At 42.6% G+C, this 12,870-nt stretch overlaps 1 protein-coding gene across 2 annotated transcripts in view; it reads right to left on the bottom strand.

Moving 5' to 3' along the window:
* The window catches only part of SATB2 (SATB homeobox 2), a 345,958-nt gene extending 336,673 nt beyond the window's left edge, over positions 1-9,285 (bottom strand). The window contains exons 1-2 of one of the 2 annotated variants that reach the window (XM_029606039.1): positions 8,734-9,285; positions 7,537-7,764 (exon numbers count right to left, since the gene is read on the bottom strand). In XM_029606039.1, coding sequence (XP_029461899.1) covers positions 7,537-7,705 — 169 coding nt within the window. In that variant the 5' untranslated portion in view covers positions 7,706-7,764; positions 8,734-9,285. The remainder of the gene's footprint in view (positions 1-7,536; positions 7,765-8,733) is intronic. The other variant, XM_029606040.1, reaches the window with a different exon arrangement.
* Positions 9,286-12,870: the final 3,585 nt, after the last annotated feature.

The following is a 12,870-nucleotide window of genomic DNA, read 5'->3' as shown; positions in this document are numbered from 1 at the left end:
CCCTGTTCCTGCCACTTGCCACAGTGTTTTGCACTCCCCTCTCACACCGCCTGCCCCGCAGCCGATTGCCCTTCCTAGATGGCTACGTGGCAGAAGCCACCGAGTGCCTGATGCCAGAGCAAAGCCCAAATCTCCCAGTGCTGGGAGAGCGCAAAAAAAAAAAAAAAGACACCGAAGGAATCCAGGGACCCAATCAATTAATAACTGCCTCCAAAGCACATTAAAATCCAGAATCCCGTTAGGAAAGCTGAAAGCATATCGGGGTACTGCAAAGCATGAAAATACATCAAACTCTGTTTCTTTATTTTTTAGCTTTCTTTCTGATGGGAAATTGTGTGTGTCCTAATAACTTTCCTATTTGGGGCTCCATCAACACGAAATTTAGAGGTTATGTCAAAGGGGACATGAGGAATCTAATCGGGGTGTTTTTTTTCCTTTCGGCTTGAAGCATATGCATAACCCAGGAAGTAGGCTGCATTAGGTCTGGGTGGAACTTCATGTTGGATTTTTTATTTTCAGAAAACTAGAACATAGATTTGGTAAGCTCCTTTACTGACTGAATAGCTGTTGGGTGACCTCAGGTATCTACAGCAAAATCATCCAAGTCCGTTCTATAAGTGAAAGCTCAGACAGATCCTACCTGTGTTTTCTGTCTCTGCCGCTCTCTCTCTCTCTCTCTCGGCTTTTCGGCAGAGAGCAAACAAATGGACAGGATCAAACGCAAGCCAGCTTGTGCATTATTACTTGCGAGCAGAACAGAACGCCTTTGCGCCACAACGCACAGAAATTTTTTTTTTTCAGTTCGTTTGGAAAAACGACAACAAGACAAACTGAAACCAAATTTTCCTTCCTTAACGGCTATCGAAATTCTGAAGTCTTCTTTTTTTGAGCCACGGGGGCTATTCAGATCCGCTCACACACCTTGCACCACACCGCTGGCCAGCTTGCTCACTGCACTTCTGCTGTGGACCTGCCACTCTTGCATGTCACGTGAAAATAAGTCTAGGAGAGAGTCCGTCCAGACACGGAAATGAGGCAACCCTTCACCGTATGGCCTTTAAAAAAAAAAAAAATTGCCTAAATAATTGGCAATGAATGGTCTGCTGGTATTAATTTCAGCTACTATACCATTTGCGGGGAGAGGGGAAGAAAAACTCACAATTTGAAAAATAAAAAGTGTGCTTTTATGGTCTGAAATAGACACTGGTCAGTGGGTTTCTCTAAACGGAAGCCAACATTCCCAAATTACACTACCATTAAATTATGCCTGGGTCACTGAATGGGTGGATACGCTGTATTCTGTTTAAGGCAGAGCTTCAATTGTATATATTTGTGTTAACCAAGGATGTCTTTATTTTAATAACAGACCCCAGTAGCTAAAAACACATAGAAGGGCTACTCTTCCACCTCAGCAAAAATCTCCAACTGAGATAGCCACCTCCAGTGAATGGAACTGCTTTTCTTATCCTGCTTTAAAAAAAAAAAAAAAAATGTACAAATCAGAGCAAAGAGAAAACAGTCCACTGCGGAAGCAACGAAGAAAAGACTTCTCCCTAGATAGCATCCCATCAACAGGGACAATCAGAACCTGGCATTTCACGAGAAACCTTACTGGCTTACCTTATGTTTCCTGCAAAGCTCTCCTGCACCTCTCCTGCCCAAAGGAAACTTCATGCAACCAGATGTGGCTGAGAGGACCCACTGGATTGGCTAATCTGAACTTTGTGGGACGCATAAATCCTGTGTTTGGGAGATCCCGGCATTCTAAATTGGTCTATTAATGGTTTGGGACTAGCTGTCCCGCACATGCATTATTAATGCATTTTCTATGCCCAAAAAGAAAAAAAAAATACTCATCCCTTATTAACCCTGACATCTTCTGCAAGAAAATCCCTATCTACCAAAGGCAAAAAAAAAAAAAAAAGACTTCCACAATCCAATTTCACAGACACAAAACGTGTTCCAGTTTGGATTATAGATGAGTTATTTTTTTTAGCATATCAAGTATTTTTTGTTTCATGTTTCACTCTGGAAGGTTGCTTTTTACTTTTTTTTTTTTTCTTTTATTAAGGTGATGCTTACAGCCAAGAGCAGCCTTGCAATTTGGATTTGGCACACAGAAAATCTGTCCTTTAAATGTGTACCTGTTTAAGTGGGATTCCCCAGTAATCCATGAATGTTCAGAATTTAAAGGTTCTGCTAGCTTAACATTACATTACAGTTATGGAGGGAAAAAAAAATCAAAGTATATAAACAACTAATACAAAGCCACGGTTTATGCTCTGTATAGTTAAGGTCTACACCACAAAGCAAGGCACAGCACAATGGCAGCACAGGGCTCTCTGCTCTACCTCTACAACAGCCGCACGCTTTCAACTAGATCAGTAACCATAATTACACGAGCTCCGGCCTTTTAACACAGCAGAATGCCAAGGACCCCTTTCTAATAGCGAATCAGTCATTGTCAAACCTGGGCTCTTGTCTGCTCCTACCAGGGGGGTCTGTGGCATGCAAACACTTGAACAAGTACTGTGCAACTTCTGCCCATGAAAAAAACAAAATGGTCAACTGGAAAACCAGTCCCACCATCCTCATCAATCTATTCCGGCACCCATGCCCCTGGCGTTCCTAAGCAGTTTTTTCTATTTCAAGGAAGAGGGTCTTCGTTTGGAAAGGCTGCATGCCAGCAAGCAGACCACCCAAAGGAAAAAGCACATAATAAGTCTTTGGGTAATTCTCATGTTGGTCCAAAAAGGGTAACAGAGTCGGCAAAGAGTCAACTTATAGCCTTTGCAAAGCAAAGATTTTGGCCAGTTGTATTCAGACTATATTTTACAATGAGGCGCAAATAAATAAATAAATAAATAAATAAATAAATAAATAAATAAATAAATAAAAAAAAAGGAAGCCATTTTCGGAGTGAGGAGGATCTGAATTTGTACCTTATTAACAAATGTTATTTGGCTTTGTTTTACATAAGCCTTACATTTTATTTTCGGTCAAGCTGACAGAAATATGTGTTGTGAGACCCGTCAGCCAACTCAAACAGCAACGCTGCGTATCGAAAAGATCCGGAACAAGCGAAGGTTTCCAACACCTTTGGAACGGTAAAATGCGGGTTTAGTTAGCTGAGCAACAGCTGCCTTTTCTTTTAAACATTTAACATGGAAAGTCGGCTTTAACCAACAGCGTGCTTCTGCGGTAGAAATCTCTTCATATTCTTAAAAAAGTCAGTTTGCCTTCAGAGTCCTGACGGGCCATTGGCACTGCTCGGAGCGGTAAGCAGCCTGCGGCAGCACCTCTCCCCACACAAACACTCCACTCCTTTATGCCACAGTCCGGAAATCAAACTCTCCAGCTCCCTTCTCTCAGACCCCACTCAAAGGCGCGTTTTGTGAACAAACAGAAAAAAAAAAAAAAATTGCTCCGAGTCAACAATGAACTGTTCTTTCCAATATCCTGAAACCTATCCTCAGACCGATTTGCACAATCTAATCAACAATTTCATCGACAGGAATTTCCTGGCTGTTAATCATCTTTTATTTTTTAAATTCTTATGGAGTGAATTACTAAATGCAAGGATATGCCAATTCTGGTAAGTGAATGTTACCCAGCAGGCATATAAAGCTGTCAGCAGCATAGCACTCGTGCTTGCACCAACATCCCTGCCTGTCTCCCCAGGCTTTTTAAAGAGACATTTGTCTTTTTTTGACACCCTCCCCCCCCCACACACACACACACACACACACAACCCCACACCAGGCACCTCTCTCAAATCTGCTGCATGTGAACCTGGGAGCAGATACGCTTTATTACATACATCCTTGCAGAAAGTCTGCTAAAGGTAACCATCTAAACATCTCAGAGTGTGCTGTGCCAGACAAAAAAGAATGCACTCTAGGCTCGCTTTCCTCCCTTCTCCAAAAACAAAAGGACCCTGAGAAATAATTCCCCAATATTTTCTATCATACAATCACAAAACTTCCAAATAGAAGCCTGGGTTTCTGTGGGTGTGCACAGCTTTGCCAGAAGATACCTATGTAGTGTTGATCCCCCTCCACTTGAGTGCATTCACTCCAGAGTGAGAAAAGACAGGGAAAAAAAAAAAAGTTCAACCCTCAAGACTCAAGCTCTTGTTGCATCAATGAATGAAACTTCCTGCAAAATTCTTCATCTCCGTGTGTCACATTCTACCAGGCTCCGAGAAATAGCAGCAGCTACCAGGCTTAACATTATCTGCCTCTCGTGGAACTGATATTCAGAACAGGCAAAATCTATTCAGTACATTCTGGTAACTCGCCGAGGCCATCCGTCACTGCAGTTCATTTTCTTTGACCTGGTCATTCGTCAGGGAGGTGTCTGACACTGGCTGTTCTGAATTCAGAGGAAACATTCCTAGCACATACTCAAATATAATGTCGCAAAATAACTTTCATATTATATACACAGACCCAAATATAATATCAGCATAAACTGCTCTGTCACAAAAGAAATCCCATTTGAAAATAATTCTTTATAACATTAACATTCATATTAGATCCAAAAAAAAAAGTACCTGATGGAAACCTTAGGACTCATTTATTAAAAAATGTTGTGCTCATGTTTTCCCACAAAGGGATGTTTTTTTCAAGCAATCCAATACAACTTTTTTTTTTACCCCACTAGAACAAACCTTTAATAAAGGAGATACACACACACACACACATGCAACCACATTTTTCGTGCCTGGTGCTATATATTTCTCCAAAATTTAAAAAAAAATCCAGATCTCCTCTGAGCTTTCCTAAATGGCGCATCAAACGGTAGGCAGCAAACTCTGGTCACGGCACAAAGTTCTCATGCTTTGTGCGCTTACTGTGGCCGTTTCAGACTGCGCTCACAGACGCTGTGCGGAGAAATGGACCTGATACCATCCAAATCTCTCTCCTGTCCAGTCCTACCTGAGCCATGGCTGCAGCTTGCTACATATGCTGTGAAACTGCTAGCCAATCAAACACACAAAACAAACTATTTCCATTTAAAAAGAATTACACTGTTATACATTCAACTACAATAAATCAAGACTATTTGCTCTACAGCATTAGAAATGAAAGTCTGAATAGGGAGTTAATCTCTTGTTAAGTAATCAGACTTAAAAGTAACACTGAAAGCTACTTCCTTGAAAATTAAAAAAAAAAAAAAATACAAATCAATTTTAACATGTCTTATGTCTCCACAAAGTCCTTCAGGCTACCGACAGAGTATCCCACTGGGATTAACATGAGTAAAACATGGAATCTTTATCTTTGAAAAAAGGATGCAACAGGTTTGTATAATAAATACAATTTCTTGATCTTTTTATTTAAAAAATGAAAGAAAAGAAATTGTGAACATCATCATAATGGCATGGCAGGAAGTCTGCCATAACTACTTTTGCATTCTGTTTTAAATCTCTTTGGAACTGAAAAATGAACTAGCATCCAGGAAAAAGGGAAGCTGACTTTGCAACTCACTTGCAAACTGAAAATGCTCAGAGAACTTCACAGATCACAAAGCCGACACAATAAAAACAAAAACAGCCTGTACAAACCCTTGTTAATTTTTCTGGTAAAGGATGTTTCTTTCTTACAACTCATTCTATAAATTATATTCCCCCCCAAAAAAAATTGTAGCTTTCTCAAAACAGAAAATAAGTCTTAGTACCTTGCAGGCCAGAGCAAAAAAACAGAAAAAAATAGCCAAAAATAGATCTCCTAGCCCCTAGAAATGTACTTTTTCAGAGCATAACTGCAACCAGAAAGCAAGAGATGAAGTTAAAATGTTTTAAGCTAACTTTTCCACAAATAAAACAGGGCAGCCCTTTCAGGCAAGAGTCTTCAGTTTCAAGTTTCAATTCTTTCTGGAAAACAAAAAGAATTTTCTGACCAAACTTCGCTGCTGTGATCGACTATCCCCAAAATTTTCTTTTAGGCAAGACCGGCTTCAAAGGGGCACTGCAGGTACCTGAACTCACACATTGCCCACCGTTTGCAAGAAGAAGCCGCCTTTCGGAGATCTCCCATTTTTCCCAGCTCGCAAGTCCCACGCACCCAGCCTTCCGAAGTTTGTACAGAAAAAAAAAAAAAAAAAGCTTTTCCAAAGCACTCGTCCTTCGTTAAATAAATGTACAGATCGCTAAACCTCAGAAGCACAAAAGGCACTGGGCTAACTTGTCCATTCATGGCAGTAATTACAAATCTTTTTAAAAAAAACAAATAAATAAAAAGAGCTATTCCAAGGAACTTTTTAATGGAGTCTGCTGACAAAACAAGCACACTACAACAGGAAAGTGTGTTAAAGGCTCGGACCCCTTAAAATCAGAGTACTTCACTATAATTCATTTTTTCATTTAAAGAAACAAACAAAAAAAAAGACCAATGCATAATATTTAATTACTGAAAGCAAAAGAAATTAGGGGAGGGGGAAAAATCTACTCTGGAACACACACATGTTTTTGGGTTTGTTTGGGTTTTTTTTTTTTTAGTTAAATGTTACAGCGCATAACATCATGAATATGTTTTCCCCCATGGAATACAGTCTAATGTTACTTTGTGCTAAAAAGGTAAAAAAGGCAAAACATTTCCATAATCTTAAACAGTATAACATTTCGCAAACTTTTTTTTTTTTTTTTAAAGAACAAGTACTGAAAAGAGTACAAATACAGATGTACAATGGAAGAGGGAAATAAAGGAGCTTGGAATATCTTGAGAACAGTTCTAGAAATGCAGCAAAAATAATAGATTTTTAATGACACTATAAATCTCAGCTACTTAACTCAAAGCCCTTTTCTGAAAAGAATCTCCTCTCTTAACAGAAGGAAAGGGTAGTTAAAAATATATTCACGACTATTCAAGCCAAATTTAAAAAAAAATGTATCTACCAACAGAACTTTTGATAGGTTTATTAAAAAGGCCATAAAGAGAAAAAAAAAACATACCTCTGTGTGCACTGCACTGCATTTAACATGTGATACGTAGGGTGTCTACTATATCTTCATTTCATAAAAGGGTACCGACAATTATAATTTTAAGTTTACTAATTTCTATGCTGCTGCGTTTTTTCATGCAACTTGTGTCTTCATATACATCTCTAGGCAAGGGACCACCAGTGTCCGGCAGTTCAATCTTTACAGGGTGAATACTTTCCAACAGACAGTAAAACACAAGCCTGACACACACCTGCTAAAAACCAGTGCCTGGCTCTCTAGGAAAAAGCTAAAACCAGTTAGCAAGCTGTGACATAAAGCTGCCAACACCTCAGCTCAAGGTGGCAGGTTGCCCAAGAAATGCCACTGTCTGGTTAAACCGCCATACAGCGCAGCAGCAAAGGCGGCTGATAGCTCTCGGTGGGAGGAGGAGAGCAAGTGGGGGTTAACAACCAGGAATAGACTTCCTGTAATTCTATACCAAAAAGCAAAAGTAAAAAAAAAAAATCAATCAACAGGAACCCTGCCACTCTATGCCATTCTGCCTCTGCTGCCAGTCTGTTATGTATACACTAATGTGACTGGATGGTTACCTCCCATTGATCTGGTCATGGAGCCATTGGACCTCCCTCTAGCTCCCGCAGGACTACCATTCTGCTCAAGCCTGGCCACCTTCATTGAGGGAGGGCCTTTGACATCAGGGCTGCTGCTCCTTCTGTCTGGACTATCCCTCAGACAAGGGCTCTCACTTTTCCTCTCCATGCTGCTCCGATTTGGAGACAAAGTCCCCCCTGGCAGTTCACAATAAAACGGGTAAGGACCTACAGAAATAGATAGGGAATAAAATATATATATATATTTAACAAATGTTCAAAAGACAGTAAATCACAGCTACTACTATGCAAATACTGAGCAAAAATCATTATAGCCATAGTTATGAAAATTTCCAAAACTAGGCTCAAAAGAGAGTCTCGGAATTTCAATTTGCATCACAAGGTAAATGTGGGACCCAGAGGAGAAATCCTGCTTTTTGTGTCTTGAACCAATCTGATCCCTAAATTCCTCCTTATTCCCTGCACTTAACACCTTGCATTTCTACTGGCAGAGAAGAGCCAGTTTGAGAAGTTTCAGTAAAGTGCTGATCTATAAAACAGCATTACCAACAGTCTTCTGAGGGCACATATTAATATGTGAAGGAATAAACTATGCACCACTTATCTGCCTTCATCTTTGAAGGTCATTCCAAAATGATCTATACATCCTATAATGCCCATAAATTGTATGTCAATAGCCACCCGAGGCTTTTAAGAATTTAATAAAATGCAGACCACAAACAAGCATGCAGATAAAATAATTGTATCAATATTTTTCTTTTTAAATTTCTTCTATTGCATATTATATACTTTTCACTGTGGGTCTACTAGACATTAACTGTACAGAAAAAATGTAAATGGGCTTTAAAAAAGTTCCAATTCACGGCAAATCTTTCCATGTTATGTTTTTAGCAGTGCACTGGAAAGATTACCTCTAATCATACCAAAGTACTATTTAAAAGTCCTGGAGCCTACAAGTTTATTGCACGGTGCTTTAAAAAAATGTTTCAGTACTGCAAAACAATTTTTCTGGTAGCATTATGTTAGCAAAAAGGTGGGGGGGGGAATGACTACTGCTGACATGGTTGTTTTATTATCAATTAATACAGATGTAATTTTTTAAAAATGAGCATTTTGCAGCCAGCGAGCGTTTTATTAGCTCCTCAATAAACGACGGCTCGTGTGTTATCTACTTACTGCTTAAAATCTGTCTGTAAGTTGGCTGAGCTGGGATAAGGCTCTGTCCATGGATCAAAAGTAAAGAATCCAGGGTTAGAAGTTTTCTGCTCTCCTCTCGTAAGTTTGCTCACTAGCTCTCTCACTCTCTCCCGGTCGAGTCCGGCGTAGGAGGCTTACGGTCAGGCTTATCGCGATCGTCCAAGACTGCCAGCCTCTTTTGTCCTGGGAAGCCGGGTGCTGACGAGTTGCTCTCCAGACGGGAGCCGCAGGGTGGGTGGGAGGTCAGCTGCGATCCCAAGTCCGAGGGAGGGAGAGAAGCTGGTGGCCGGGGAGAGGGGGAGGGGGGGGGAGCCGAGACTCTTCTTTACACCTTGACCAGAAGAAAAAAAAAGAAGAAATCAGGAAGGAGGGCTGATAAGGAGAAGCGCTGGGAGGAAGAAGCTGATTTAGTGCCCCTCTGAAAGCGGGAAGAGACTTACAGATGTGTCACTCCCAATCTCTCTCCCTGCCAGCGGCAGTAACTGACACGACAGAGAGAGAGAGAGAGAGAGAGAGAGAAGGGAAGGGGTGGGGGGGGAGAGAGAGAGAGAGAGATGATTATTAGTTGCGTTGAGTCATCAAACAAGTCCTTTTGGGTTGTCCTTGGATTCCTGATTTCTGCCTTTTCCCGACCAGATCTCATTTGAATATTTTTTTTTTTAAGTCCTGGGATTTCTTGCATCAGGTGAAGGCAAACCGAGAATGGGAGAAAGAAAGAAAGGCCCAAAACGGAGTGAGACGGGAAGGAAAACGTGCGCCGGATCGCGGGAAGAAGATCTTCGGGCGTCGAAAGCGGCAGCAGGACTGGGATGAAGGAGAAGAGAGGACGGAGGCGGCGGCAGCAGGAGACGGGGCTCTCCCTCTCCGGGCGCTAGAGCCGTTAATCGGGCCGCTGGTGCCTGGAAGACGCTTTGGCATTTATCGCAGCTAATAACACCACATGATCCGCTAATAAGTCCCGGCACTGGAGAATGCACGCTGGCAGCTGCGGCAGACGGACAGCAAACTTCGCCCCTTCGGAAAGAGGAAATGTTGTTTGGGGGGGCTGGGAGAGGGAAGGCTGGATACCGCGTTGCTTTCATTCAGCCTCATCGTTAATGAAGGATCGCGGTGGGAACTCGTTACTTCCCGGCTTCTCTTTCCCTTTTTGTTTTCTGGTCGTGCTTTTCGCACCGTCAGGTGGAGAGAAAGGCAGTAACTGCAAGCTGCCGTCGCCGGTCTTCCCATCCTGGCAGGTTGGGCCGGGCCGGGGGGGGCAGTCCCGCTCTCCGGGGCCCGCTGTTCTTGGCGGGGGGCGGTGGTGGTGCGATCTGCTCCTGAGAGCGGGGGCCAACTTTCCCCAACTTATTCTGGGGCCTGACGGAGAGCCGCACCCGGTTATTATTTGGTGGCACGCAGGTTTTATTGGATTGTTTATTGTAGTTTCCCACGAGCGTGTACAAGGTTCTGCTAGCTCGCTCTTCCTGGACTCGGGGCTGGGGATTGGCTGGGAAAAAAAAAACGGATTTCACATCATTTGCTCGATGCCAACGCATCAGGCCGCGTTGCTTAGGGACTTGAAGGGAGGGGGGGGGCACGATTATTTTGAGCGTTTTTGCGAGGGTCCAGGGTAGGATGCGCAGAAAGCGCCCTCCCTTCAAATGAAGCGCGGCTGGCGGAAAGAGATGGTGCGCGGGGCTCAACTTTCTCCCTTTTCCGCCCTGTGCCCGGAGCCAGCCCTAGCCTAGGTGCACGTGCGAACCCCTCCTTCCAGCGCGCGACACGCAACTTTCACCGCGGAGCCCTGGTTGCTTGCGTCACCAATGGGAGAATCCCCAGCGGGGATCGACTGCGCTGCTTAAGGTGGACTGGACGGGATGGGTCCGCTGCTGCTGCTGCTGCTGCCTCAGTCCCAGCTTTCCTGGGCTCCCTCGCCCTAAATGCTCCGAAACCATGAGGAAGCACCGAACCCTCCCCCTGCTACCTGCTCCGTACCACCCAGTCCCGCGCAGGTGAAGGTTACGAAAAGGGCCCCTCGGGCTCTGGTCCAGATCCGCTCCCAGCATCTCCCGCAGCCCCTTCTGCCCCATGTCCGGGTTGCTCTAAGGAGAGATCGGGGAGGATCGCCCTGAGCTAAACCTGCGGGAGGGGAGAGGGAAGGGCCTGCAGATTATGGTAGAGCCCCCGTGACAGTTTGCAGCAGGGTAGCAAAAGCCCGCGACGAGCCCGTCGCTCTCTCGCCTCCTTCGCAAGGGGGTCGGGGCCGGTACTCCTTAAGATGAGCCGTTGGTACGGTGGCGCCGGGCGGACATGCGAAGCCTTAGCCCGAAAAAAAAAAAAAAAGCACTCGAGGGTGGGGAGATTTTCCAGCCTGGAGGCATTGCTAAAGCTTTAGTTATAAATCAGCCCCAGGGAGTGGGAGAAGTGAGCAGTAAACAAGAAACGGATTTCTGTTAAAAGGAAGCGGGGGGGGAAATCGTTCCTAAACGGTTTATGCTCTCTGGCATGCAGGTCCCGTTGGAGGGTGGAAGGAAAAGAAATGCGGGCGGGAGTTGCGCTAGAAAGGCGGATAGCAGCGGCTTGACTGGGCCGATTCGGGGGAGATTGGACCCAGAGAGTCGCCAGTGCGCGGGCTGCGGTTCTTTTATCTTTCGCCAGGTTTCAGACTTCCTGCGCATCTGGATCTGCCGCCACCCAGGTACAAACTGCTGTACTCGCCTCTCTGCGGCCATCAGGACATAAAAATCCTGTTTCAGCTTCAGTGTACTCTGTTCCTTATTGACTGAAAATGAAGCGACACGGACACGGAAGGAGGAGGAAGAAGACCATGCTCTAATGCCCGGGGGGAGGAGGGGGGAGACATTGTCACTTACAATTGCTTCACCTTCAGATGCAGATGCCCCAGCACAGTCTGAGGCACTTTGATAACTAGGAAGAGTGTGCTAAAGTTAGGCTACTTAATCCAGGAAATAAAACCTGCAAAGCTACTAGAAAATCCACGAAAAGAAAGCGATATTCTAAAGCGGTTTTGTGCTTCAGAATTTACAAATATATATATATATATATTTTCTTACCTTATGCAGAAGTCTGCATCCTTCCGGATCAATGTCCAGGGAGTTGAGAAGAATTGGTAATAATATTGGTCTTCCGAGCATGTGAATAAATAAATAAATGTCTGTGGCTCAGACTGGATCTTTCCTGCCTGATTCGTCACTATTATTATGTCTGATTGGATGATGGATAAATGGATAGACAGATTGGTAGAGAGAAGTTGATGGATATACAGATAGAGTCAAACCTAAGTATAAGTGATTTGTAAACACCAAATATCTCGAAATTTTCACATTTTTGATGAATGATGCTGAATGCTGATCCTTCCATTGACATCAGAAATGCAAACACAGATCATGAGGCTGGTTCCTGCACCACTTCTAGTATCGTCCCTCTAATGAACATAACCCGATTTGTTAATTGGTTGCTTCTTTAAAATGAATAAATAATGTTTATTTTTAGGAGGAAACTTTTGATTATAAATTATTAAACCGGTTAAGTAATTATTTGAATAATGGTTGCAATTTAATATATTGAAATATGATTAGTAATCAGTTTTATTCTTAGTATCTGCCTACTTATTCCCTTTTAATCTGGGAAGGGAGTTAAATGTTTCTGTTCCTACTTCAAATATTTAGGATCAGGAAACTTTAGGATGTATAAAAGTTTAAAATTTCGAATTGCTGAGAGAGAAAAAATGTATAATTCAAGTAAGCTTAGGCTGATAGGGGTGTTTTTTTTCATGGAAGAACCAAACACAGGTACAATAGTTTTGTTAAAAACTGACTGTCTTTTTTTAAATATTGCATTTGAACAAACTGATATTTAGAAAGTTTTTTGTCAGATATTTATTCTTTATACTATCAAGTCTACAATCCTAATTAGATAATATTCATAGAAATAGTAATATTTATCCATCTCTTTGGAAGTAGATATATCATGCGGTTAGTAAATATATTTAATCTTTAAATTATAAAGCGCGATTCGATTCTGCTAAAACCAAATTATTATTATTAATTTTAATTTAATCTATCAGTAGAAATATCAGTTAAGATCTGCTTTTTGAAACTACTTATTTCAGTGCAG

This window comes from Rhinatrema bivittatum, chromosome 6 (genome assembly GCF_901001135.1).
Source record: "Rhinatrema bivittatum chromosome 6, aRhiBiv1.1, whole genome shotgun sequence".
NCBI lineage: Eukaryota > Metazoa > Chordata > Amphibia > Gymnophiona > Rhinatrematidae > Rhinatrema > Rhinatrema bivittatum.
The sequence above is the reverse complement of the archived record's forward strand: the minus strand, read 5'-3'. Positions and strand labels throughout refer to the sequence as shown.